Source organism: Gymnogyps californianus, chromosome 1, assembly GCF_018139145.2.
Source record: "Gymnogyps californianus isolate 813 chromosome 1, ASM1813914v2, whole genome shotgun sequence".
Classification (NCBI taxonomy): Eukaryota; Metazoa; Chordata; class Aves; order Accipitriformes; family Cathartidae; genus Gymnogyps; species Gymnogyps californianus.
Genome location: NC_059471.1, coordinates 154860234 through 154887411, shown reverse-complemented (window position 1 = coordinate 154887411; position 27178 = coordinate 154860234). Strand labels below are relative to the sequence as shown.

The 27178-nt window shown below is 49.2% G+C and overlaps 1 protein-coding gene across 2 annotated transcripts in view; it reads right to left on the bottom strand.

Moving 5' to 3' along the window:
• Positions 1 to 3257: 3257 nt before the first annotated feature.
• Positions 3258 to 27178, bottom strand: part of DENND2A (DENN domain containing 2A) — a 61512-nt gene continuing 37591 nt past the window's right edge. Inside the window, exons 8-20 of one of the 2 annotated variants that reach the window (XM_050905174.1) lie at positions 25887 to 25937; positions 22711 to 22898; positions 21887 to 21996; positions 21606 to 21675; positions 20895 to 20972; positions 20253 to 20393; positions 17908 to 18056; positions 9355 to 9532; positions 8499 to 8540; positions 6987 to 7104; positions 6112 to 6351; positions 4905 to 4991; positions 3258 to 3974 (exon numbers count right to left, since the gene is read on the bottom strand). In XM_050905174.1, the coding sequence (XP_050761131.1) occupies positions 3943 to 3974; positions 4905 to 4991; positions 6112 to 6351; positions 6987 to 7104; positions 8499 to 8540; positions 9355 to 9532; positions 17908 to 18056; positions 20253 to 20393; positions 20895 to 20972; positions 21606 to 21675; positions 21887 to 21996; positions 22711 to 22898; positions 25887 to 25937 (1484 nt within the window). In that variant the 3' untranslated portion in view covers positions 3258 to 3942. The remainder of the gene's footprint in view (positions 3975 to 4904; positions 4992 to 6111; positions 6352 to 6986; positions 7105 to 8498; positions 8541 to 9354; positions 9533 to 17907; positions 18057 to 20252; positions 20394 to 20894; positions 20973 to 21605; positions 21676 to 21886; positions 21997 to 22710; positions 22899 to 25886; positions 25938 to 27178) is intronic. The other variant, XM_050905183.1, reaches the window with a different exon arrangement.

Below are 27178 nucleotides of genomic sequence, written 5' to 3'. Positions count from 1 at the left end.
ATGAGCGCAGTGACGACACAGCTGTGACTGGGAGGGGGTCCTGGGCCAGGGGCCGGGCAAGGCTGGACACCGGCACCATGGCCACCGCTCTCCCTCCCTCCGCAGCACTCCTGCCACAGCATCCAGTCCCGGCCCTGCCAGAGGCCCTCCGACTGCGGCGGCTGCCTGGGGCTCTACACCTGCAAGCTGCCCGCCGGCACCTGCAACCTGAAAGCCGTCTCCAGGCAGAGAGGTAGGTTGCAAGCCCCCCCGGCCACTGGCACCGGGGACCCCCACACGCAGCCACCCACAAGCACAGCCCTTCAGCTGCACCTCTCCAAATCCAAATCAGACCTACCCTGTACAGGGCAAGGTCTCGTCTCTTGACTGCACAGGGTGCTCTGTCTGTCCTGCCGGCACTGGCCGCCATCAGTGATGAACGAACAACTGTATGGTGAATGGGACACTCCCCTAAGTTTCTGTAAAAGCTGGGATTTGCCCGGCGCCCTGAGCTCTTGCAGGACACCAACAGCCTGTGCGGGGAAGCCAAGGAAGGGTACGGTGCTCAGGGTTTACCCAGTGGCTTGGGAGTCAGCAAGAGCAGCTCTCCCGGGCATCATTGGCCCTGCAGAGCTGCTCGTGTCGACGTGTGCGAGCTGCTTAATTAACCAGGGACCAGCAGGGAGCAGAGATCGCGGCTTTTAACGTTTAACCTCGCAGAGCGAGTGTCCCAGTTCTCCAGTACCCTTCGGTAAATCCGTACTGCCCCTGGACTGGCCTCTTGCCTTAGCACGTTTGTCTACACCCGCGTACACATGGTCAGGGAAGACAAACTCATCCAAGGCTACTAAACACACAGATGCTCTGGTGCGGGAAACCCCTCATTGTGGGACGTACAGTAGGCAAGTATAACGCTTTGGGTATGTATAGTATATATAGTATGTGCATATATATATAATATATAGGGCATACCCAGCATATGTGCTCTGTTCATAGTCTTCTCTGGCCATCTGCTGTTGGCAGCCTCCATGGGAGGGCACATGGACCTGTGGTCAGACCCAGCACAGCCGGTCTTACGGCTTTTCTTCGCAGGTGGGTTCCTCCAAAGCATCCAGAGCCCTGAGGGACGCAGGGTCCTGCTCGTCCCGGAGCAACACGGCTCAGTATAAAGCTGAAGAGGCTGTCCTGCAGTTGGAGACCAATGCTTTCTGTCCGAGTTTCATTTTAAATCCTTAATTACACAGCCGTAAATGTCTCTTTCATTGCACTTCTCATGCTGCTGCTTTTTAACACCCTCCTTGGATTTTGTACACTATGTAGGCTTGATTCCCACTTTCCTGACAGCTGCCAGTGAAAGCACTGAGCGGCCACAGAGCCCCGTGCTGGCAGAGCCCTCTTGGAGCCCCCAAATGAGACAAACAGGGCTATTTCACGCTCTTTAATTTGAGCTATCAGGATATCGCAGTAAAAGCTGCCAGTATCTTGGCATGCTCACACGCAAGTTCAAGCTGAGCTAAGGAGCCTGTGAGCATCGGGCATCCCGGGAAACCCTCCCAGCTTCTTACCACAGCTCCCGCCGAGGAAGACGAAGTCCCATGCTGTTGAAAACATCACTCGAGAAGCGGAACGTGGAGCCCCCAGGAACAGGCTTGGCGGCGGGGGACCACGTAGGACACCTGCTTCTGGAGGCCTGAGCTGAGCCACAAGATCAGCTTCGTTTAGTGCCCCACAAAGCTTTGCAGGCATCCTGGCCACCTCTGCATGTGTGGGTGCACCCCAGCTTTGCAAAACCTCATTTTGCTACCATTAAAAAGAGAACCAAAACACAGCATTTGATTCACCTTGAACTCCACTGCAGTTTCCTTTGGTGGGCCACCACCGCCTCCTGTGACAAACTAGGCTTTAAGTAGTGCCAACTTTGCTCAGCACACCCGAGGGGCCGCCCCCCACACCCTCCACCTGGTCACCCCTGTGGGAGCCTGACCCTGGGGGGGGGGCGATAAATGCTGCTGGCTTCTCTGACCCCCTCTGTCGCTGCTTCAACTGTCCCCGCACACAAGTTGGGGAGCGCAGAGCTGCAGGTGCTGCCTACCTGCCCCCTGCTCGGCATGGCACTACTGCTGTCCGGCATTTGTGGTGCTCACCACAGAACCACAGAGGGGTTGAGGCGGGAAGGGACCTCTGGAGGTCATCTGGGCCAATCCCCTGCTCCAGCAGGGCCACCTAGAGCCATCTGCCCAGCTTATCTGGTCCCCAGATAGCGGCACATGTCACAGACATAGCAAGCCCCATTACGCTGGGAGCCAGCGAAGCACCATCTCTCCAAGCACTCACCCCTCCACCTCTCCACCCACCCAGCTGCCCACTCCTGCCACCACCCATTTCCTCCGTCCTTAAACACAGCACAGGAAGAGGCTGCCGCTGTAGGAAACTTTGGAAACGCAGGCTTCAAAAGATTGACAGAGCAGCACTGGACCCACAGCTCCCCTTCCGTTACTGAGTGGAGGTGAGCTCCTCTGAACCCCACTGTTGGTCAACAAGGCCCTCTCACCTGGGAAAGCCCACTGACCACAGGGGCACCCGGACCATTTTCAAAACCTCCGGCAGCCCTGTGTAGCCCAGCCTAGCACGGCTGCCCACAGCAAAGGCACCCCCATGCAGCTCTCACCCTGCAACCTGCCGAGAGGAGATTTCCCTTCAGGCCATAGCAGAGCTACCCTCTGGCTTCCTCTCTGAAGAGCAGAGGAGACCCAAGGATGCTCCAGCTGCTCTTGACTCTGCCCTCAGAAGCGGTGCAATGGAAACAGCTTTCACACCAGCTGGAAAAGAGCCCTCACCCCGCTCCCCAACCTCCACGCACCTCCCATGACACCTCCCCACCGAAACAGACAGAGGAGAGGCAAGCAGGAGGTCCTACCTCCTCCCCAACCGGGAGCATAGAAGGCAGCAGCAGCAGCAGGCACTCTCCCCTTGCCTGCTTCCTACCACGCTCCCCAGCAGCAACACCCGAGATGGGAAAGGAGAGCCCCTCTGACCTTCGGGAAGCAGGTCTCCCAGGTGAGACCCTGCAGGTGAGCTCCACTTTGGGCTCCCCCTGCAAGCGGCCAGGCAAGGGAACAAGGCCACTCAGGCTGCGAGGCTCACAGGGAAGCCGAGGGCTTTGCCAAGCTGAGGGCTCAGCTTGGTATCCTCTCCAGCTCAGGCTTGGTGCCAGGTGGGCCGGTGGGCAGACACAGCTTGTCCCCCTCCACAAAACACCAAGGGTTCGCACGCCTTTTACACCACTCGCTTTTAATTACACTGCATAAGGAAAGGCCTCTCCTCGTGCCAGGACCCCCTGGCACAGCCACCTGGGGAGCTGGCTGGCCCATCAAGTCCTCAGTAGGTTTAGTGGTTCCCCCTCACCCTTCTCCCCTGCTTGGAAGCTCCTCCTGGTCAGTCCACATCATCCCTGCAGTCCTCGGCATCCTCGCTTTGCAGAGACCTATTTCCATACATCTCTGTTTCTCCCCTCCTGCATGCCTGAGCTTTGCCTGCTCAGTTCTATGGGAGTCCCGCTTTGGCCTCCTGCAGCACCAGGCGGAGAGGAGGCAGGGCAAAAGTCATCGGTTAATAATTGTTCTAACCCCAATATAAATAGAAAAATACAACAAAACAAAGAATTGACTAGCTAAGAGATCCGATCCGCTGGGATGCCTGCAACGTGCTAGTGCAGAGTTCAGAGAGTGCTTGGTCCAGTGCATGGTACTGTAGATATCCAGAAACCTGTCCCGGCAGCCCCGCAGCCGTCAAATCTTCCTGCGGCACCACACGTCTGTGCGAGCGCTTCCTGGCCGTGGTCAGCTCGCCCAAGGCTGCTGGCTCCTGGGATCAGGCTGAATGGGAACGGTTGATAATAGTCTGATTTATTGCTGTTAAATGGTAAGGCCATTCTCTTCTGTGGAATGAGGATGTGCTTCGCTCTTACTTTTTGTGGAGGAATTTCATTTTGCTACCTGGAGAGACGGAGAAAGGAAAATGGACTCCCCGCAGCGACAGGCAAAACAAGTGTCATTCCTCACCAGCCAAGCAAGCCTATGCAGAGAATCGCTCCTGCTGCCAGCCCTGGGTCCTTATCCACAGCCACCTGCCCTGCAAAGCTGGAAGCAGGTGCCTGCAAAGCAGGCCATAGCTCTGCCCACCCCCTGGGAACAGCACTGCAGCCTGGGACTCTGCAAGCCCCCAGGCACACCCTCCAGAGCCCGTTTGCCCAGCGGTCCTGGAAGGTGAACGTATTACTAAGGTCACCTGGCCAGAGCGTGTGTGGGTAAGAGGCAGGGCACGCCAGCCCCACAGACACTGCTGCTCTTAAATGGCCAAGAAAAGACCAGAGGGCCAGGGATGCGATCTGAACAGAAGATCAAACTCTTTTAGCCATGGTGTCCAATGACTTATCAAGGACTTCTAACCTCAGTCTAGCTAGCTCTCGTCTAGCTCCCCTTATAGCGGAAAATGGATTCAACCTTAGGATACTCCTGGGCAATTCCCACCGCTGATCCCTAAGGGCAAACCTGAAGGCAATGGAGACTGTGTCACTCCCCCCATCAGGACCTGCATCCACCACCCCCAAGTCACTAGTTGCTCCATTGCCTCTGCAGACCCGCCCGCCTCCTTTGGAAGACACAGACATAGCTCGTGGCCCAATCTCTGGTTCTCCACCAGCCTCCAGACAAGTGGCAGATCAGGAGGCAGAGCCAACGGTGTGCCAGAGCAGGGATACACAGCTAGGCACTGATCACTCAAGGCTCAGAGCACTGCTCTGCAGGAAGCCACACACAGGCACTAGCAGAGCCCTGCCACCCTTCGGCAGCTTCTCTGCTGCCAAACCTGAAGGCAACAAGAAGCACAAGCCTCCTGAGAAGCCAAGGGTTTTGCTGGTTCCTTACCTAGGCCTTTCAGGAACCTATTGACTCCACTCTGCTCCCCACTGGGAAGTGTTTCCAGGTACTCCTGAGCCCGTACCTCAAACAGACCTGCAGAAAGAAAGAAGTCAACAACTTGAATTTTGCTTCCCTATAAATAAAAGTAAGAACACCCATCTGAAAGCATACTGTCCCAGCTTACCAACAAACTGTTGCACACGAGAAGGAACAACTCTCCCCACCTCCTCCACCAGCTGTGCCCGGACCTGGGACAGGAGCTTTGGTCTGCCTCCTCCCTCCCCACTGCAGGGCTGACTGAGCTTTTGTACCTCGCACAGGGAGAGACAAAACCTCCGTTCATTCTGCTACGAACACGGCTAAGTCCAGAGAGTGAGATCATCTGGGGAATCGTCACGCGGGGTCTACCACGCTGCAAAACCTCTTTTACTCAGCCACCTATTCAAGTGTCCACTGCTCATTAGTGCTTGGGAGGAAACTGCTAAGCCAGCACTGAGCAGCAGCAGGGATGAGGAACTTCAGCTGCCAGTAGCGCCCTCAGGACTGTGGGATAACAGGAGTGAAACAACAGAAGCAGCTCTGGGAAGGACATGAGCATCCATATTTTCTACTAGCCAAAAGAGCCATAACCAATCCAGCCAGTTCTTCCTCTAGACGTGGGAAGGGAACATGAGAGACTGCAAGAATAAATGTCCTTCCAGCAGTGTACCCCTTCTGTGACGGTCCTGATGGGAATTCAATGTGGAATGGAAGAGGCACACACATGGAGGATACTGCTTATATGGAGGCACACACATGGAGGATACTGCACCCTTACTGCAGCGGTGAAGGGTGCCTGTAACCCCAGCCTCAACAAGAAACTACCAGATCACGCACAAAAAGCCCCTGTTCTCCAGCAGCTGGTTCCCATGCACTGTGCAAACCCTATGTCTCACCACGCTCCTGTGAGGCGATGCTCCCCTTTGGGAAGCTACGGAAACAGAGACAAAAAAATCCCCAAGTGACTTCTTGAAGGCCATGCAGGGGTGTCAGAACAAGCCATCAGCCTGCGCTGGCGCTTCCCTACCACCTCCCTCCCAGTGTCCCTGCACAGACACTGCAGCCTCCAGCCGTGGTGCTGGGGATGGAGCTGGCGGCTGGTGAGCGTCTCCCAGCTCTCGCAGGAGCAACAGCAGAGTTTCCCCAACAGCAGAGCCCAGGCAGAGCCCCTCACCTCTGACCCCCTGCTTCCGCAGCTCCCGCTCCTGAATGAAGCCCCCGAACATCTGTGTCTCCATGAAGACCTCCAGGAAGCGTCGGAGGCTCTTGGAGGAGACGGACTTGCGGAAAGCCTCGCGCTGCAGGGTCCGCTCCTCTCGCTCAGTGGGGGTCAGGAAGAGGGAGTAGTGGCCCACGATTTCCACAAAGAAACGGACAAAGGCCTCAGACACCACCTCGTTCAAAGGGCTGGTCTCTAAGGAGAAAACAAAGAGGCAGTGGTGAGGACAGTGCTGTAAGGACGTGCCAGGAAAAGCCCTGGGTACAAACTCCCTGGCTTTTCTCAGATCCAGCCTGAGCAGAAAAAGCTGCTCAAGAGAGACAGCATCCTAGGAAGTGCTTGCCACGGAAGAGGACCGGGCTGGTACTACTTTGAAAGCCACCAAGCTTTGTCTTGGCTCCCCTGCAACCAGGAGGTGCCCATACTGCCCCCCAAAGAGCTGTCTCAGCCCAGTCGCCTGTGAGCCGCATGGCCACCTCCGAGGCTGCAGCTCTGCTGGTGGACTGTCCCCCGGAGGAGCCTGCATCACTCACATGGTCAGCAGCAGAGAGAGGCCTGTGGGACCCCCCCCCAAAGGAGTACAGGTGTTCCCTGGAGCCGTAAGGGAAGGACAGACAGAGCTGGGAAGGATTAAGTACTGTTTCTCTTCACACAAAGAGAATTGTCCCTGGTGCAATGGAATATTTAATACAGCTTCAACCAAAATCCTGACCTACCTCCAATTTCTGTGATGTTAAATTCAATACAAGCTTAGTTCTCCCCTAAGAAGCGACAGGAGAAAAAGGGGCAGGAAAAGACGTAGTTTGAAGCTGAAAGGCACCGTGCTTTACCCTGCTTGCCATTGACAGGGCCCTCCTCCTTGTCGCTCGCCAGCTCGTTCCTCTGCTCCAAAATGTGTTCTAGGGCGGCCTGCAGCTTGCGGGGCAGGATGGAGTCCTCATCTTCTATCTGTAAGACAGAGCCACCTCCTCAGGGCCTGGGGCCGGGACACGGCTGGCCCCTGCCCTTCTCCTCACCAGCTCCTATCCCGTCCCCAGCACGGCAGAGGGAGCACTAAAAATGAACTGTGAGGAGAGGAAGAGGGATAGGGAGAAGGCGTAATATGCTTGGCACATTCCCAGCACTTCCCAGTGCACGACTATCAAGAAGCACAAGAGGAAGGAGAAAGGGGGTGTCTTCTCCCAAATATTCCCCTATTCTGGAAGAATTTCAGGTGTCCGACCTGAGAGGCTACCGGGCAGGGCTCACCCGTGGCCCCACCGTCCGCCTGCGAGCACTCGCACCACCACAAAGAGGACGTATCTGAACAATGCTGGCGTGCAGCCAGGTGAGCACAACCCCCTGCTCAGCTCTGCTCAGGCACCGATCGTGTTACGGAGGCGTAACGAGTTCCGGTAGGGCAACGAAGCCAAGGAACTGCCGGTGACCGTGTGCGAGCTCCTACCAGCCCTGGCTGAGACAGCGTGATCTAGCTTAAACCTCCAAAAGAGAGGTGCAAGGTGAAGCATATCCCTGCAGCTAAGGCAGCTGGCAAGCGAGAACTGCACCGAAGGAGTGGCCTTCATCCACAGGCTACTCCTTGCAGCAGGAGGTGCACTTGTCCCATCCCACCCATGGGACCTGAGGCGTGGCAGACACCGATGCAGCCAGCACTGCTCAGCAACCTGCCAGAGAGCTCTGGGGCAAAACTAGCTTCCCGGGCCAGGCGTATGTTCGCTTATCTATCCTCTTCCCTTCAATATCCCGCTCCTCCTCTCCACAACAAAGGGAAGTAACAATCAGCAGGCAATCTTGTCTGCAGAGCAACATACAGGCCTCCGTGTACCGGCTTCCTACTTGTGACCCATCCAGTGCAAGGACTGGAGTGAGGAACCACAAGCTCCTCAGGCAGGAAGGATTTGAAGAAATCATCAAAGCTCCCTTCCCCACTCAGGGCTGGGTGTGCGACAGGAGATGGACTGACAGATGCAGGCTGGAAGAGGCCGCGCTGCTTGCTCCCCAGCAGACAGCGCTGAGCTGAGGCTTTCCAGCTCTGCCCTCAGCCTTACAGGATGCCACTTAAGGACCCACAGCGCTCAAGTGCCACCGTTTCCCCTTTTTAAAAAAAACAACAGCGAGAGAGATAACGCACAATGATTCGGTCCTCAACAGCTGTGGTTTGGGACGCTGATATTACATACATACACAGCAACCCCTATAACGCTGCCAACCACAAATCCTGCCTCAGTTTGCGTGCGGATTAAGCGATCCAGCCAGCCAGGCAGGTCAGCAAACACAGATGGAGGTAAGGTATGGTGGAAAACGGGGAGAGAAGATGAAGGATACGAAACAGCTCTGCTCACCTGTCTCAGAAACCGGTTATTTACAAGGTCAACAACGAGGACCTAAGAAGGAGAGAGCAAGAATAAAAAGGGGAAGTCATTATTTCCATCATCGGAGTTTATCTTAATCTGTAACTGCTCTGGAGGAAACGCTTTGGTCCTGCCCCTGCTCCTCCTACCCACCACCGCAGCTGGAGGAGGCACCCAGCGTGAGCCAAGAGCAGAGCCCTTGTTGCGGCTTTCTAACAATGTCGCGGCAAACCACAGAACAGCTTGGACAGCAGGAGGCTGTGCTCCAAGCCCAGCCCACCGCTCCTCACCGCCACGTCGGGGTCAGAGCTCCATCTTTTCTCCCCGTGCACTACACCGCTGTCCCCTGGGTGGGCAGGGAGGGAAATGCCTCCCCGACCACGTTCAGCCTTGCTGTGTTCATCCTTGTGCACCATGAATCCAGTTCTTAATTATTTACTGCTTTCATTAGGCACCTGTGTTAATTACAGGGGCAGCTATCCTGGCCAATTTGTAGCAATCATACTTCAAGCCTGGCAGACTTTGTGCTTAGCCCTTAGACAGCGCTATGCAGAAACCAACAGAAACTTTAATAAAATCATCTCCTACCCGCAGCAGCCCCACGGTGGGAGATCCCAGCCCCCCGCCTTCCCAAGCTGCGGACAAGGCAGAGCACAGACCTCTGCCTCCCCGGGGGGCATCCGCCTCCTCCCTCACCCCACGCTTGCAGGAGCCAGCGGACGAGAGCTCAGCTCCTTCACGCTGCCAGCAAGGCAGACTCTCAAGAGCCAGCCCTTCCGGGACAGAAGACAACTCAGCCCACTGGAAGCAACTGAGAGCAAGGCTGCGGCGTGGGTGCATGGCTCACCTCCTCCACGGGGAGCTCCTTCAGGCGGGGCAGGGAGCTGGAGAGCAGGCCGATGAGGAAGGGGGTGGGCGAGCACACGATGTCGATCATGGAAGGCGGCAGCACGGGGATGTAGGTGTGCTGCCAGGTGAAGGGGTACAGCAGGGCCACCGTGGCGTGGCAACACTTGGAGAGAGTGCTGGAAGATGAAACACAACCAAGGGCAATGGCTGGTGAGTCAGGCAATGAGTGGTGCTTCCTACAAATCTGGGCTTTTTAAATTGTTCCCTGATTGATCTCTGTAATTACTAGGGGCTTTCCCAGATTTCCGACCCCATTTTTCAGCTTCAGGAGCAACAGCTTGAGGTAGGATCCCAGGTTATGAAAGATGATCCTGGCCCACACGCATGTGACAAGAGATGGGTCCCACTGAATCCAGCATCTGCTACTCCAGTGCCCTGATGGGAAATATCAGACAGACACGGTGTCTTCCATGCCACTGCCTTTCATTAGAGAAATGAGTTTATTCTCCCACAGCATGCTGCTGTGGCTGTTCCCATGGGAAAGCCACAGGTCTGAATGCACAGGGGCTATATTGTCCAGCACAGACAGCACACAGCCGTGGGGTGCAGAAGACGGCTCCACCACTACAGCAGCTATCTGTTGGGCTGCACTTACCTGCTGGCCATACTCTTGGCCTCATCAGTGCAGCTGGATGGCCTGCTTGGACCCTCGGCAAAGCCCTGGGCAGCACCTGGAGCCACAAGGTCCCCAGGTATTCCTGCAGGTCCTTCCAGCCATGGTCCACCCCTGCCCCTTGGCTTGCTACCTGTGCAAGCCTTGCCTTGCCTCTGGGCAACCCTTAGCAGGAGTAATCGCATGCCAATGGCATGTTTTTCTATTGGTCCCAATCATACCGATAGCTCCTAGCAGCCATGCTAGAGCACGGGGGAAGGAGGAAGGCAGCAGTCTCCAGCCGAGGCTATCCAGGCACCCTGCAGCCTGTGGAGCCTGCCAAGGCTACTCAGAACCACGGGAGACTGAAACCTCAGGAGGGGAGCACACGGCCAGCCTCTGTAGGAAGCTGCCCACGGCTCACGGGACCGCAGCCTTCTTTCTTCCCCCTTCAAATGCCACCAGCGGCTCGGCTGTAAGTGCCTTTGCTGACAGCTTCCAAGAGGGTCTGTCCAGAAACCCCATCAGCTCTCTGGCAGGAGGCCGGCAGGGTCTGCAGTCAGACACGGCAGAGCTCGCCGCAGGGCACCAGTTACTCATCCGTTCTGGGTCTGGAAGCATTTGTATGCGTCAAGGGAGGGGGAAGGCTCGCCGCTATAAACCCTGTATATAACGTCATTTTGTTTTACTAGCATCCAGGTCTCGAAAGGCTGGATGAGGGGAGGGAGGCTGGTGCGGCCGGGAGGAGTCACGTTGCGGAGGAAGGACGCCCAGCTGGCTCCTGTTAAACTCCACAAGGGAATTTACACTCAGCAACCCGGATCTGGCAGTTTATTGCTGACTTGAGAGGGAAGGGGTTTGATGGGTGTGGACTCGAGCTCACTCTGAAAAGTGAAGCCTGCTTTCCCTGCCCCCCCCACTCCAGCTAAATCTGGTGGATTCCAATCCCTGCACTGTAACGCTAACACACACTGAGCAGAGTGGCCTGGCTGGGCTACAGCTGGCTGGCTTTCATCAGATAAGTTCAGTTTAGCAGAACACAATTGTGGTTGCTGGGACATCACTGTGACCATATGAAGTAATCAGGCAGTAAACATCGTTAAACACATGACGCTTTTTGGAGATAAGCAAATCCCAGGGGAGAGACTGGAATCTGCTTAACATGAGAATTTTATCTAGGACTGCAACAGGTAGGGAACGGGCGCTTGGGAGGGACGCCTGGGACGTGTGTGCTGAGAAAGTCTCCTCACAACATGGGGACAGTTTCCTCTCCCTGCACTCCCAGAAGCTTGTCTTTTCTTAAGGGGATACTCTATAAAAACAGAGGAGGACCCTTCAAAGGATGTGTCGCAGACTGGTAGGTTTAAGCCTTTAAATGGGAAAAAACCCTCAGTTCCACATCCTTGTTTAGGAAGGTCTTAGAGTATCCCCCTCCCTTCTCCGCATTCATTCCTGCTGGCTGCCCCTCTGTCGCTGCTCTCAAGCTGTGCCTGCCCTCATCAGCAAGACCATGTCTTGCTGTGTCTACCACACATGCAAGATAGATAATGAATCTGAGAGAAACAAAATGAAAATAATGAGAAAACACAGAGCTAGTAAGAAACAGGAACATTTACAAAAAGAAAAAACCTCACCCAGAAAAAATGTGGGAACAATATCAGAGTACATTAATTTTCTTGTATCTTTCATACAAGCTAATCTTGAAAGGAACCACAGCAAAGTGAATGTGCCATCTTAGAAGTGCACTCCAAGTTAATGAGATCCTTTAAAAACTGTCTCCTTTGAGGCTGCGCTACTTGTACACCCATACATTTCAGGCCATGTTAGCAGATGCAAAAGCAGGGGCTTCTCTACCCCTCCATTACTGCAGAGCATATTTTCCACTCCTCAATTTCTGACTGGTAATAGCCCCAGTAATAACAGCAGCAGCATCCCAGTGAAAGCTGAAAGAACTCCTCCTTCCATCACTTGTGTGCAGCACTGTGGCATTATTCTTAGGCCACCACCACTGGACTTCCTCTTCTTGGAGGAGAGGTTGAATGTGGAAGTGTTAGAAGTTTCACCTTTGTCACAAATCCTTGACCTTGAAGGCACATCCAACTTTCCTGCCTAAAGGTGGGAACTGACTTCATAGACAGCACTTGAAAACCAGTGGAAAAGATCTCTGTGATTCCAGGTAGCTCCACAGAGGAACAGTGAGCAGCTGAAGTACATGGTTATTTATGGCATGGTGAGGTATTATGGCATACTGTCTCTTACTATATTTATGGTGGCTTGTTCTTCCCTCAACCCTGCTCTCAAGTCCCAGTGAGTACACATGGTACGTGAGAGATTGAGTGGGAGGAAAGATGGCTGAGATCCAGCTGGTGGAAGTCTGCATAAGTCTCAAACTGTATGCACCACGCACTGGGAAGTAAAGATAGCTTCCCCTTCCACCCTTCCATCTGTGAATGCCTCATCGCCTCCAGGATGAATCCTAGTGATCTCTGCTCTGAAACATTTCTCACTGTGGAAGACATTTTCAGGGAACTATACTGATAGGGTTGAGGTCTGTGAGCCTCCTTTGAAGGCAGAGCAGTTCAGAGATGGACACAGAGGAGGTAACATTGAGGTGTCTCTTCCACATGTGATTCAGTCAGACTTGCTCTGCAAATAGTCTCAGGGAGCTGCAGCTTGCCAGGAGACCAGCAGAATCTCGGTCCTTTGGAATGACTCAAGCCTAAGCTCCCTCCTTCTCTTGCATACGGCACTGCAACAAGCACTACGGGACTGCTGATTCACACCACGGCTACTGAGCCTTGCAAAAGAACCCAGTATGATAAATTCCTTTTATACCACCTGTGTGACCGTGGGCTCTTCAGCCAGCAGCGATGGGGGAGACTGCCCAAACTACACCACAGTCATAATACAGCAGGTACCCATCTGTGCAGAAGGTGAATATGGCCACTGAAGTTCCGGGCGCTGCTCAAGCTTGATGCCTCTTTCTATGAGATGTGCACAGAATCAACCACAGTTGATGTGCACAACACAACCAGAACAGTTTAATGCACTCTTAAAGCACTATTTCAGTGTCGGTCAGCCCTTTAAGGGCTCTTATACCAAACAGGCAGCCGATGCCTTTGGGTAGCTACAGCCAATGTCCCTACTGAAATCCTGATATCCCAGGATGCATGCACCACAACCATGATGACAACTGCTGCCATTGGAATAATACTGACCCAGTGTGCTGTGTTTTGCTTGGTGCACTCCAGATGCCACCAGGAATGAAAAGATCTACACAATGTGACTGCAGTTTGCTCTGGGGAGTGCCATGCACTACCCTCAGGCCACAGAAGTTCAATGCCAGTTGTTCAAATGGGACACAGACACCACTTTTCAAGGCTTTTAGTTTCAACAGTAATCCTTAAAATACTGCATTTCTTTAAAGTACACTTTCAAGATCCTGAGCACATTTTCACAGGTTCATTCAGCCTCCTGCAGGGAACATGGCTGAGCTGCATGTCTGATGTCACTTGCACGGAAGCTTGTAGGAAGAGACTGAGATATCGCTAGTATAGAGGCTAAAAAGCATTGATGTACACAAAGAACCGTGTCAGATCCCTCCCTAAAGGGCTAATTTGGATATAGACTGACACACAGATCTCTGGCTGAGCGCTCCCTTGGTCAGAACAATGATATGCAGCAATTTGTGACAATTGTTTGCTCGAACAACGGGCCTTGCCACCACACAGCATCCTATGCAAAAACCTACCACACGGCACCCTATGAAGCTGCTGCTTCTTGGTAGCCACCTTGAACAGAGGTGGCCAGTACAGAATCTGAACACAACAGCTGCAACTACATAGAAACTCTTCTTCCTCTCTTGGGAAAACTTGCTCCAAGACTAGCTTGACTTGCTCTAAAAAGACACCTCAACAACTTGCAACAGCTTCTAAGGAAGGATACTGGCTGCTCAGTTTGGTTGCTTTCCTCCCAAACTTTAGACTGACTACAGGGTTTCCAGCTTTCCGCTCCAAAGGCAAGCACCTATGCCAAAAAGCCCCCCCAAGCTGAATCCCTCTTTGGGCTTAGGATACTTCATGATTTCTGAAAAACACTATTGAATCAATCAGCCTTTTGGAGTTTAATGCCAGGAAGCCCTTTGCTCCCTGCACTAACCAAACAGCTGAAAATACGCTGGCATTTGCCAATTTAAGATGGTTTGATTACGTGGTTTTTTCTTTTCTTTTTTATAAGCTCTGCTACAGTAGGATTCGTTTTACAAACACCTTCGGATTTCTGAAACTGTGTCACATCTGGATTTACTTATGATGGATCACAGATCTGGTTTACAACATTTAACAGGCGCAGGAGCTTCCAAACATTGCCCCGTGACTTTGCGCAGCATTGCTGCAAATCCCGCCAGGAGGATGCCAAGTTCCACCGGCTGTGGGGACCGTCACTGCCTCCCACCGACGTGGCAGGTTAGTGCAGGTGAAGAAGGGAGTGTTAAGATGCTCTGAAGAAACAACGCTATTACCTGACATCCAGACTTCATCCTTGGGTTTATTCTTCTCCCTAACCACAATATAAAAAGGAGAAATGTGGGAGGCTGGGATTCACAGTCCCAGATTTGTTTTTGTAGCACATGGAAAAGGCTTCTTTTTGATGATTAATTACCTTTTACTGGGGATGACCACATTTAAAGTGTCTAATTCTTTCTGATCTGCCTTTCATAACAATGACCACTTTGTGTTGTTGACACAGCTGTGGTTTCTGGCAGGGACAGAGGCAATTGCTCGAATTGGTCAGATCCACAACAGGCTTTTGAGGAGATCTGGAAAAAGAGTGCCTTGATTTTAAGCCCGTGTAAGCTTTCCTGATTTAAAAAGCCCTCTGAATCTAACACATCTCCCCCTCAGGCCAGTAAAAACTGCCCAGCTCTAGGTACCTTGTGAAATCAGGCCACTTTTATTTGGAAGATGCCTTCTAAAAGGTTGGACTACAGTGCCTCGAACTGCATGCCAGGCAGCACCACTTGGAAACAAAAGCAGCTCTCGTGTTGCAGTGCCTAACCCGTGCCACGGCCTCCACCGCCCCAGGACTAAAGTTTACAGTGCAGGAGTGAACAAAAGCTAGGGAAGACTACACAGACCAACACCGTTTTAACAAAGTCATTTTCCTGGGTTGCGAGGCAATGTATACTCCAGTTTCCATAGCGATAGAAGGGAAAAAAAAAAAAAAAGCATCCCAAAACTAAAACCCGAAATTCTTTCCTTTTCCGCTGCCAAGCTTTGGAGTGACAGGTCTTTAAAAAACACTCAATGTTCATTCTAAAGATGGAAAACACAAAGTATTTCACTTGCTGTACACTTGCTAGGTGCATTTTTTGGCTCAGCTTGAAAACATTTCACAGTTCACACAGTATCTGGCAAGAGACCTTTCAGCTTTCTTTTCCCACAGACTGATTTTACAGCAATTAAAAGATGTAAATAAATTGCATACATTGTTTTCTCTGTCACTCACACCCAGACACACCTTTAGACACACATACAGATAGTTATTGATAGTGCCCACATGAAGAACTGCAAAGATGAATAACAAATGTAATTTATTATGCATCTTTCACCATGTCACCTGCACTCTCCCCGTTAATCCATCTCAGCTGGATTATTTCTAACATTCCTAACCTCTGAGCAGTTTCCAACAGCTGCTTTTATCATTTTTTTTCTTCTCTTAAGCTATTGCCAAAAAGTGTTTCTTTTCTTTCCTCTGAAATTGGCATTTTCACCCCTAAAGTAAATACTACTTAATATTCATCGAGTTCAATGCGCTCCTGTCCCAGGAAAAGTATCATTTGGACAGAAGATCCTATATCTACAGTACCATCAGCTTTCAAATCATGAAATTTCCACCAAGTAGAAGAGACTGTTGACCTTATGAAAGGCTCACCAATCCAGTGCACTCAAGTCACTGGACTGGATTAAAATACAATAGTTTACTTTATTTTGAAGGTTATTTTCTTTGTTTTCTGTTTTTCAAGCCTTTGAAGTCCTTTGGGGTCATGTTCAAGTTTTTTCTCCACAAAAATGAGCCAGAGAAACTTTGTATGTTGTTACAGGAAAGGAAAAAGACTCTCCTCAAATTGCTCAGAGCAAGGTCTTCTCAGAAACATCAAATATTAAAAGTCTTGTAGAGAGCTGGCAAATCTACAGTAAATATTTGAATCTGAGCCCTGTGGCCTAACAGACCCTGGCTCTTTAAAACGTGACAATTCTTTTTTTCACAGAAGAAAGCTGTTTATGGTATATTTAGAGATTCTAGAAACTATGATTCTATAGCTCTCTCCCATTCTCTTTCACAGGCCCAGGCAGCTGGACTCCTTCCTAAGGACCCTGGATATACTGACAAAAGATACAGGGGGAAAAAACCACCAAAACCCATTGAAGTGCTTTGAATTAGAGATATTCTGTAACACACACACCATGCTCAGAATACATGGTGGTGTGCTGTCATATAAAGATGTGATAGGAAAAGATCTGGTAAATAAAGGTTCATTCTAAAGCGATGCCTTAAAAAAAAAAAAAGAAAAAAGTAGTTCCCTACCATTTACTCTTACCACCTAGCCCTCATGTAGAGATTACAATGTCATCTGTGTCCTTAACAGATTTTCTCAGAACGTAAAATGTGTCCTACAGAGGAGGAGAAAAACCTTTGAAAACAAAGCCTGTCATCATAAATTATCACATAAATCATATATGCTACATAGAAATCTAGCATTTGGATGAATTCTCTCACTTTCAATGCAAGTCTGAATGCTCTGTATGAAATGTGTGGCTTAAGTATCCAGCATACTAAATATCTACGCATATAATGTATTGGTGATTATAAAGAGGCAAATCTTCCCCTCTCTGACCCAAGGCAGCTGCCAAAAACTGCCAGCAGCCAGTGCTGCCTCGATGCTACAGCTTCCCTCTCTCCAGCCTTCCTATTCCTGTGATGAGACTGCCTGAGCTCTGCCCGCAGAGAGCCCCGGATCCCTTCAGGATGAATTTTTCCCTTCGCTTTCCTGTAGAAGGGGCCTCCCCATTCTTTGCCCCAGCGCTCAGTCCAGTCCCAGAGCTGCAGCCTGCTGCCTGGAAGTTGTGAAAACAGACAGCTTAGGGGCATTGTACACTCCTGAAACCTGAGCGTGCTCCTAAGTGTCATTACTCATCCAGGCAGGTTTTCTTTCCCCAGCCTTGGAGAACTCTCCTCCCTGAATCCTCAAGTGCTTCAAGGGCTGGAGAGCTGCCAGCCACCAGCTGCACAAGATCTTAAAGAAACCTGGGCCCATTTTCATAATTTAGGAGAGCAAACAAAACAATTTAAAAAAAAGCAAATTGAGCAGATTCAAAATAGGAGGGGGAAGTCCTCTGTCTCATTCCCCCTCACTGCATCCTTTACTTTCATCCCCCACAAGAAAAAACTCTTTAGAAACCAATATTAAAATACAAGCTGAAGATTTAAGAAGATTTTGTGACATCAGGGAACAACCCAGAAGGGACGGTGATCTCTGCCTGAGGCTTGATCCCTGGAAACTCCAGCACAGCTCAGTGGGGAACACTGCAGCATCATGGAGCAAAAGGAGGGGGTTTGCTTCCTTGGCACCGGGGATCTGCTCTGAAACCGTCTGGAGGGAAGGGAATTTGGTTCTCCTTGGGGACAAGAAGCAGCACGCTTTTTGCAAGCTGCAAAGCGAAATTATGGTGCGTGGCCTGAGTTCCCCACTCCTGGGAAGTACAGCCCTACTCACGTCAGATATGAAGTTGGAAAAGAGCAGAGAAGAAAAAGAAGAACAAAGCAGAGAGATCAGTCACCGCAGTCTTCCCAGCCTCCCTTCCTTGGCAGCATTTTGTTTAATGAAATGCAAGAGGGTACCTGAGCTTGTCTGCGATAAAGATCACCCTCCTTTCCAGAAGCAGGGAGGCAAAGACTCTGCTCAGATGCCGCACGCTGAGGGATGTGAACAAGGACTCAAAATCAACATGCTCCAGCCTGGAGTCAAGAGGCCGCCGCAGCTCGATGACCTGTTGGAGAGAAAAAGACCACAGGTCAGTTCTTGCTGTCCACCCACACTGTGGCAAGCAAGGACCCAATAGGTATTTTCACAGCTAACGGGCCTTACTGACTGTGCTGGCGAACACTGCACAGCGTTAAGCCCTCAAAGACAGTCTTGCCAAAGACCTCCCACAAGTCCTTCTTCCAGATGAAGAGGATTTAGAGTCCACTCCAATGGGCACAGCATGAGACCAACCACAAGTTCTCCCCACTGGACTGAGGACAGGGAGCTCTTCATAAGGAGGAAAACTAGTTTGTGTCCAGCTAGGAGCGGTTTCCAGCCTTTCTGGCATTCAAGCAGCAGAATGGCATGGAGCCTTTCAAATCTGCACTCTTATTTTTACAGTTATGATTTATTTTTTTTACTGCAAAAATCTGGATGCCTAACCTACTGACTATAATTTTTTTATATCAGTTACAGAAAAGAGCACCCTGTGGGCATTTTCCTTTGTTCATATCAACTTAAATAATTCCTGTCACAGCACTTTAGCACTTCATACTCCTTATCTTAGACAGATGCTTATCTAAATTGTTCTTGAAAGCCTCCAACACCAGATAGTTCATAAATCCCACAAGAAAATTACTGGAGTTCTGAACTACCCTAACCAACACCAAGCCTGCAACTGAAACATCTCAGTGGCAAATTACTTCAACTACTTGTTGTCTTACTCTCAGTATACACTCAGAGCAATTGGTCATCTTCCTCTCTGTAGGAAACTTCTCGTATATTGGAAGGTTATTGTCATGTGTCCTCCTTTGTCCTTTGTTTTCTATATTAAGCAAACAATCTTCTCAAGCTTTGCCTATATTTTCTAAACTACTTAATAAGTGGAACTACTCTTCTGGGGCTTTCTCCTAGTGTTTGCATTTTTTGGAAAATGATATTCTAAATAAATTTCCACCAATGCTGGAAAGCAGAAAAAAATTGCTTTTATTTATTATTCATCCCCTCACTTTCTTTCACAATGCAGGAGTTTGTCTAAATAATACCATACTGTTACTTCTGCTGACCTTATGGCCCCATTACACCACCAGATCCTTTTCTGAAGTACTGTTGCTCACTCAGTTACTTCCATGTCGTATTACACTACTCATTTCTTCTTCCCAGCATTTTGCTCTTGTCCATATTGAATTTCAGACCAAACCTTCAATTTAGCAAGGTCATTTTGAATTTTAATCCCTTACTCTCCAAAGTGCCTGCAACCCATCCCAATGCTGTCATTTACCCATTGTGTAAATCTGGGGTTTATGCCATCAACCAGATAATTAATGAACATTAAGGATCCTAGAAACAAAACAGCCAAAACATTCTCACAGCCTGACAGCACACCATTGGGACTCTACTCCTCGAGTGCAGATTTTTAACCAGCTATACATGTGCTCTGCAGTAATTTAATCTGGACTGTTTTCAGTTTGGCTGAGGAGAATGTCATGTAGTGCTATGCTGAAAGCCCTCAGACACAACCTCTATCACCTCGCTCACTTTCCTCTCTCTCACTTTCAAGGCATACCATGCCCAACAAGACTACGTTCAAATTGGCTCCCTCCACCCTCCCACAGTCCTTCAACGCTGCCCCCGAAAGCTCTGCACTCTTAAAACCTTCCCACTGTCCTCACACCACATTGTGGGAGATGCAACACGTACCCTCACCTCCATGCTGTGAAAATGCCATTCTGAAAGGATGCAACATTGCCCTTGTGTGGTTTCAGGTATTTTTTGACCGGAGTCCCGTGCCCTGTCCCACACGAACAGTGGTTCTGTATTAAAGACGCTGGAGCACATGCTATGAATCCTGTCTTCAGGAAGTTAAGTGTGGGGGGCCTCAAGCACATCCAAGGTCATGTGTTATTGCAGCATGAGGTCCACCAGTCTGTGCCACTTGGCCTCAAGGTCAATGCCCCGTTTCATTTTGCCATATTAGCACAGCTAATGTGTCCTCACCTTCATCTTTACCGTATGATTTCCTTTTTGATGGTCATTGGAAAAGTCTCCACGCCATCCCCTCTGGGTCCCTTATTTTACTCCTTAGGTTCCCCCGCCCCACAGCTGCCAGACAATCTGTCCTTGAAGATCCCCAGTGCTATGTCACAGTCCCAACTTCCAATCACCAGTCTTGCACCATTTGCTGGCCTAAGTCTCCCTCTCTCCAGGGTGCTGTCTTTACCTCTGTTCCTGAGCCTGGCAAGAAGTTCTTGACTGTAATTGTCCGGCCCAAAGCTGGGAAAGGTGCCTCCATGACACTCCTCATGAGAGGCTGCACCAAGGCTGGGGAAATGCCCCGTCTCTTCTCAACCTCATCCAAGATCTGAAATAAAGGCATGAAGACACAAAAACTTGTAAATCAGGAGCAGGGAAGTAACACCAGGAATGAAGTGCATCAGCATCTATGTTCTTTTCTTAACCCAGCATTGACACGGAGCCTTGAATCACAAGGAAGAAGGTAAAAGGTGCAATTGAAGACCCTTAATTTCCTTCAGCAAGAGAAACCTAGCTCCAGTGAGGTCACTGGAAAGCTTACAATTTGCAAACTTGCCACCACCCTTGGAATCAGGACTCCACCTTTTAACCTCTCAGTGCTTGTGTTCTGGTAGTTCTGCTGAAGGAAGAAGGCAACAGCTGACAATCTAGTTTTCCTTTTAACTGTGTTTTTGCTAGGTTCTGGAATTATCGTGTGGTTGCCTCGCCAACACCATTTCAGGCCCTTTCTTCAGCCATCAGCTTCCCTGATCCCCATTCTTCTGGTGTTGACTTCACTTTTGGGTCCCTCTTGGTCTACAGCACAAATTTCCTCTCTCTCCCCGCTCACCTTAGAAAAGAGATTGAAGCATCCAAGGCGACTCACAATGCAGTAAACTTCTGGGAGACGCTTCCCTTTCCCACTGGGCTTTCAAGACAAACGCAAATACACACACAAAAAACACCAAGAAAATGTCAGTGTCATAACTACTGCAAAGATAGAGTGACCGGTCTCTTAGTTCTGCAGCTCGCTGGCTGGCTCAGAAACCGGCAGATATTTGACGGCATGCTGCTGATGACAATACCTTAAGACTGGCTCAAACCCTGGTACGCTAGAAACAGTGGGGAGAAACGGGCACATCCACAGTATGATCCCAACCTTCCTAAGTCAAATGACTAAGGCAGGGCAGACTGCTCTACAGAGAAAACTCTGAGCCTACAGGGCCAGCACAGGTTTAGACAACTGTTTAGTAGCTATCTAAACCTAAGGGAGACAAACCCTGTCTTCAGCTTAGTGGTGAAACAACAGTCCGTGGGCATCACGTTAAGCGCTGGTGTAAGGAAAAAGTGAAAGAGCTATGCCTGGAGTGGAGGATGGTGCTCAGAGACGGACTTTGGCACTGAGCAGAGCAGAAGAGAGCAAAGCTGCTCTGCTGCTGCTCTTTCTTTCCACGCTGAAAGAGAAGAGCAGCAGCTTTCCATTTTCCAGAACGGGTGCCAGTAACACCAACCCCACAGAAGGCTGCATCTCTAGGAAAAGAAAAAAAACAGGGATAATTACCAGCAGCCTCCTACAGTATCCAAATCGCCTGCTTCCATCTTCCCCCGTCAGGACAAATGAGAACGTTTCACTGCAGAAAGAGAAACCAGAATGACAAGATACCCATTACCCACATTAAAATTCTTTGACATACAAACCCAATAAACTCACAATACATTTGCATTTCCAATACACCCCTCTCAGGGCTCTGCCCAATTTTCTACCGTAACAGCGCTCATATTTAATTAGCTTGATATATAAATCTGTTTCTCATGAATCAGGATTCAAAGCACAGTACTTACCTGGCAAACTGATGGATGGGTGCCCAGTCCTTTGCATCAGGGAAGCAAAACTGGGGAATAGCTTTCAATTGATCTTCTGCCTCGCGCATGAATTTGAACGAGCGCTCAAGCTAGCAGAACAGAGAGAAGGAATGTTTCCAATTAGTCATGTGGGGATGGAATGACTTCAAATATTTTTCCTGTGACAAATGAAGAGGTGATGACAGAGGCTAAGCTTCTGCCTGGAAGATATTAAAATTTCTGTGATTCTGGCTCACCTAATCTTTAGATATCTTAAAGTAACTCTGTGCCCCCAATTCCACCAAGCCTCGCACCTGCAGGACCCATCCCTGCTATATTGTGACTCTAATCTGGGACACATCTTCCAGCAAGCGGCAAGAGAACTGAAGTCTGAGGGGAGCTCTGGTTACATCTCATTTACAGACATGCTGTCACACTGGCTCTGTGTTTCTCCCATTCCTCGTTCCCCGTTTTGAGCTAGCCTATTAGTGAAAGCTGTGCCTTCCCTTTAAGAACACGTGTCTTCTCCCAAGCGTCAGTTTTCTTTAAAGAGAAAAGGGGGAGAAAGGGAATAGCTACATAAAAGTCATAGCCAAGGGCAGCAAAAGATCTAAATCAGCTGCTCTTTCAACAGTGAGGAATACCATGACAATTCTTTGAGGGTGACTGCAGCCCCTCTATCTTCAGTCTCACTGAACACTGACGCAGCAGAAGGGTTACTGATATAATGCGCAGTCAACACAGAAGCTGTGGCTTCTCCAGCTGTGCAAGTGTACCACGCAATTTGAGACATGTCAGCCAGTCCTTCCCGACAGGCACCGCACCTTCAATGGGAACTGCTGGGTAACCTCAGGGACGTAGGCAGCCCCAGCCTGCTTCTTGTGCAGGGACACCACGACAAAGTACTCAAACAGCTGCCTCTCTTGATATTCAATCAAGTCCCGTTCCAAGGTTTGGTACCGTGGGGTTTGCTTCAGGCGAGATTTCACATGCACCAGGCGCTGGCTGTGAGCTACAAAGAAAAAGATTAGAGATTGTGATTTTGTCTGGCTCTTTGCACAGAGCACCAACACCGCTTTGCAGAGACTTACAGATAAACTCAAAATCACCTCACTGCATTTACTTTGTCAGTGGCTGAGTAAGAGGTGGGAACCATTTGGAAGCTGCATTATAAATATCGACAGAGACAGGACGTAATCTTGTGAGTGCCATTACCCTGAAGAGCTTTGGCAGCAGCAGGATTTCACGGATAGCTTTTACAGCTGAAGACAACCCAAACTGAGATCCATATGCGACATGGTATAACAGATAAAGTCTGGGCATTCATCCTAGCATTCGTTTACGCATCTTTTAAAGCCAGCCCAGTTAGGTGATGGATCACCTTTGTTCAGAGGAGGCTGTGGGTAGCAATCCCCACGGTTTTACAAGACCAGCACTTGGGTCAGGCTAGGGCTTCACTGGCTGAGTAACGCTGGGGACTCCCAACTTCAGTAACACAGGCTGGGCTGTAGGCCAACAACAAAAAAATGTGGAAAGAGGTGCAAATGAAAAAGACTGGCTCATGCCAGTCCTTCCTGTGCCTAAAACTAATCCCTCAGGACCATGTTTTCCCATTGTCTTGGGTGAACTTGTAGAAACAAGAAAAACTGCCAAGCAAGCTGTAACTGCAACACACATGAGCTGCGGGACAATAAACATTCCAGCATGGAAAGTAATGAAAAGCTGCCTGCTGAGAAGAGACCAGATGAGATTTGCTAAGACCACCCCCCTGCTTTGTTTTACAGTCGCATCCCAAATTAAATCTCCATGATGTCTCCCTTACCCCTACTACAAAAGAAAGAAAGAATTAACTACAAGCAGAGACTACAGCACATTCTCACAACTGTGCTTTTTGCGAATGTGGGTGGCAATGCAAGATTTTGACAGAAACAACCACCACAGGGATACTGCAGGAACTCCAAATACATAAGATGTCTGCTTGGGAGACACGGCTTCCTGAGAGATGGTATATATTTCAGGGCAGACACTTGACCTTTTGTCTGGTAAAGTTGTGCCACTTGGACTAAACCAGACAATATAATTTAAAGCAATCTTGAGGTGCCTCTTAAATCAGAGAGCGTAACAATCCCTGGACAGTTAAAGGCCTGGAAAGATGGCTTAGACTCCTTTCTCTCATCACCTATTATGCTATTTACTCTAAGGCTGTAATTCTTCAAAAGTTTTCAGAAGTGGTTTCTGTTTTACCAGGGACTTCAAAAGGAGCAGTGTCATAGCAACGCTGAGCACTTCTGAAAAGCTCGCTCAAGCTCTGCATTGTTTATATTCTGTGCAACCTACTAAAGATACCAGGATTTTACTGCTGTCATCATGGCAGAGTTTGTCTTCAAACATTTTTCCTTCCCAAGGGTCAGCACTTACGGCTCTCACATGCAGTCTGATGACTGCTGTCTGATGATTTACTGTGTCTCAGATGATGTGTAGTGACTTTCTAAGCAGAGGCAACTAGCTGGTGTGTTTGGTCCGTTAAGTAAAACGTACAGAATCAAAAGTCCTACATAAAAGAGACTTGCTAAATCATCTCACTTTCCTATTTAAAAATAGGAAAGTTGACAGTTCAACAGGGCATAAAGCAAAATACAGGTGTAGCCAGAGCAAACAGCAAGTGCCAGAGCTCCTGTTCACAGTTATGTAGACTTGCACAATCACTCAGATCCAGGTATGGATCTAGATATTGTTTGGAGTCCAGTGCTGTTGGATTTGAGGTGACTTCACACAATCTCCATCATCCCCTCTATAGGCAGTTCCTAGCTGCAGTTATACAGATGTTACAGAGAAGCTTGGGTGATGCACATGATTCACTATGGCAACCAGTAACAGACAAGAGTTTGAGTCTTCCTGGCCTCACCTACACTGTCTTTCTCAGCTACATCTGAACTATATTTCACAAAATAGTGTTAAGACAGTTGTGAATGTAATTTCTGCGCAATCTGGGCACAAACCCTCTCTCCCTGTCTCCAGGCTAGCCTGAGAACCTGTTAAAAGGTAGGCGGCTGCAGCAATTTTCAGCTTGATCTTGCTAACACAGCAGTACAGATAAAAGATTTCCCAATGCAGAGGAGAGCAAGAGCATACAGTAGTTCTTGTGTGGGAAGCTGTGCTCACAAGAGGGAACTCAGTCTGAGGTTTCTGTTCTAAAAACCTGAAAGAGGGTAAGGACGAACACCCTTAAGCACAACGCACTGTGGTTGACACAGAGTGGGAACTGCTGCTTAGGCCTGTCTTTTCAGCTTGGGAACTGACCTGCTACCCAGGTCAGGTGTGCATGCAAGTCAGGAAACTTTGGAATCTGAGGGAGTTTCCATCTTGCATTCTAACTCTGCCAGGACTTTGAATTTGCCATATAAATTCCCAAAAGATTGTAATGCCACCAGCATGTCACAGGGCTAACTACCAGTACAAGAAGGTTTTAGAAGAGTATTATGGACACCAGTATCCCATATAGCTCTACTGGAGTGAAGCGAGCAATGCAGCGCTTTATCCCAACTCAGCCAATGCAGAAGAATTTAACTAGCAATAAATTATACAGTGCAATTCTGTTTTCCTAGCTAGCCAGTCTGGCTGGTGTTTTTTCTCCCTTAGTAAATGCATAGTGGGGTTTCTGAACAGTGTCCCATGCAATACTGGTTCTGTCAGCCTGGTCACACATTTGTGACTGTGTACTTAGAAAAACCTCACTGTATTTCCACCGTGTCCAAGCCACCTCCTAGGAAAGTCAGGGCAAAGAGCTTTGATGGGAATTGGAATAGATGTTTGCTTTGGACTACTATAGTCCTCTGCCCATGGATTTTCTTCTGCAGTATTGAGATCTTTGTTTTCTCACTGTGTTCTGAGTGGAAACAAGCTCCTTCTCCAAAAGCAGAACACAGAGAGAGATCTTGACCCAGGATCCCAGAGCAGAGTTTATCAGGAGCCATTTGCTCTCTTCACACATTTGCCTCACCTTTCAGCTTCTCTTCAGTATCGCTGTCCGATTCACTGTTTTCATCTGTAACTAGGAAAAAAGAAAGGGGAAGATGAATTAAGTAAAGTCTATTTATAACTGCATTTCTTATCACTGGCATGAGAAAACCAGGCCTGGCAACTTCAGGGGGAAGACAGTATAGATCCCAAGGGCCTTATTCTTTTCAAGGGTGCACATACCCACAGACATTTAGCTTACCAATCTTGGTATCTTCCCATTCATTCAGGGAATAATAAAAAAACCCAAACAACAAGATCAATTTTGCACAGCCAAAAGAGTTGCATAAAGAATAAAACGCCAGAGCAGTATTTTATCCAAGTCTGTACAAGCACAACACCAAGGCAAAATACTGATTAATATGCATTAGTTTGCGGGACAAGGGATAAAAACAAGCAAACAAACAAAAAAAACAATTGCCAGACTGAATCAGACTCTAGGTCTCTATGGTCCAATATTTCTGTCAATGATGCCTTAGGTGCTTCAGAGAGGGGTATAAAAAATGATGTAGAGACAAGTCTGGGATGCTTCGCCTAAGGTTCGTATAAACACACTCATCCCCCCTGTGGGTGTATATCCTATACAAAATAGGATAAACAGTAACAAGTAATTGTGGGAAACAAATAGAGCTGGTGGTCACCTTTCACTGGAAATTAGGGTGTTTTGGAAAAAAATACTGTGTTGGAAAGATGTAATTTTAAGTTTTATGGAGATGAAATGTTTAAAAGCAATTGCTCTGAAGTACCTGAACACTTCTGGCAAGTTGTTAACTGACAGCGGGAGGCTGAAAGTCTCAATCTTGCTATGATGGAGATGGTCCTACAGTCAAGTCTAGAAACTCTGATTCCCAACTGAGGCTATTTGTTTATTGGGATGCTGAAGGAACCAGGACTGTTTCAAAATCTACTATCCTCCATTGGACAGTTCACTAAAGTGACACATTCCTACAAGATATTTTGATCTCAACAAATCAGTCTCTTTGGACAGAACATTCCTCTCCAAAGCTTCCAGCCTGTCCAGAAATAAACATCAAAAAGGGGGGACATTTTTGGTATGACCTATAAGGTTATCATGTAAAGCCATGGAATGAAAACAAAGCAAGAAAAACATAAAAAGTTCCATTTTAATGAAAGTCTCTTGGGCAGAGGAACAGCCTTTATCTTCCCAAAAGAAAGGGTGGAAGCCCCAACTCAATCTCACTCTGGACTGGAAGAAGCGCTAGAAAACATCACATAAATCACTAAGCCAGCCTAAACTCTAAGCCAAGTCTTCAA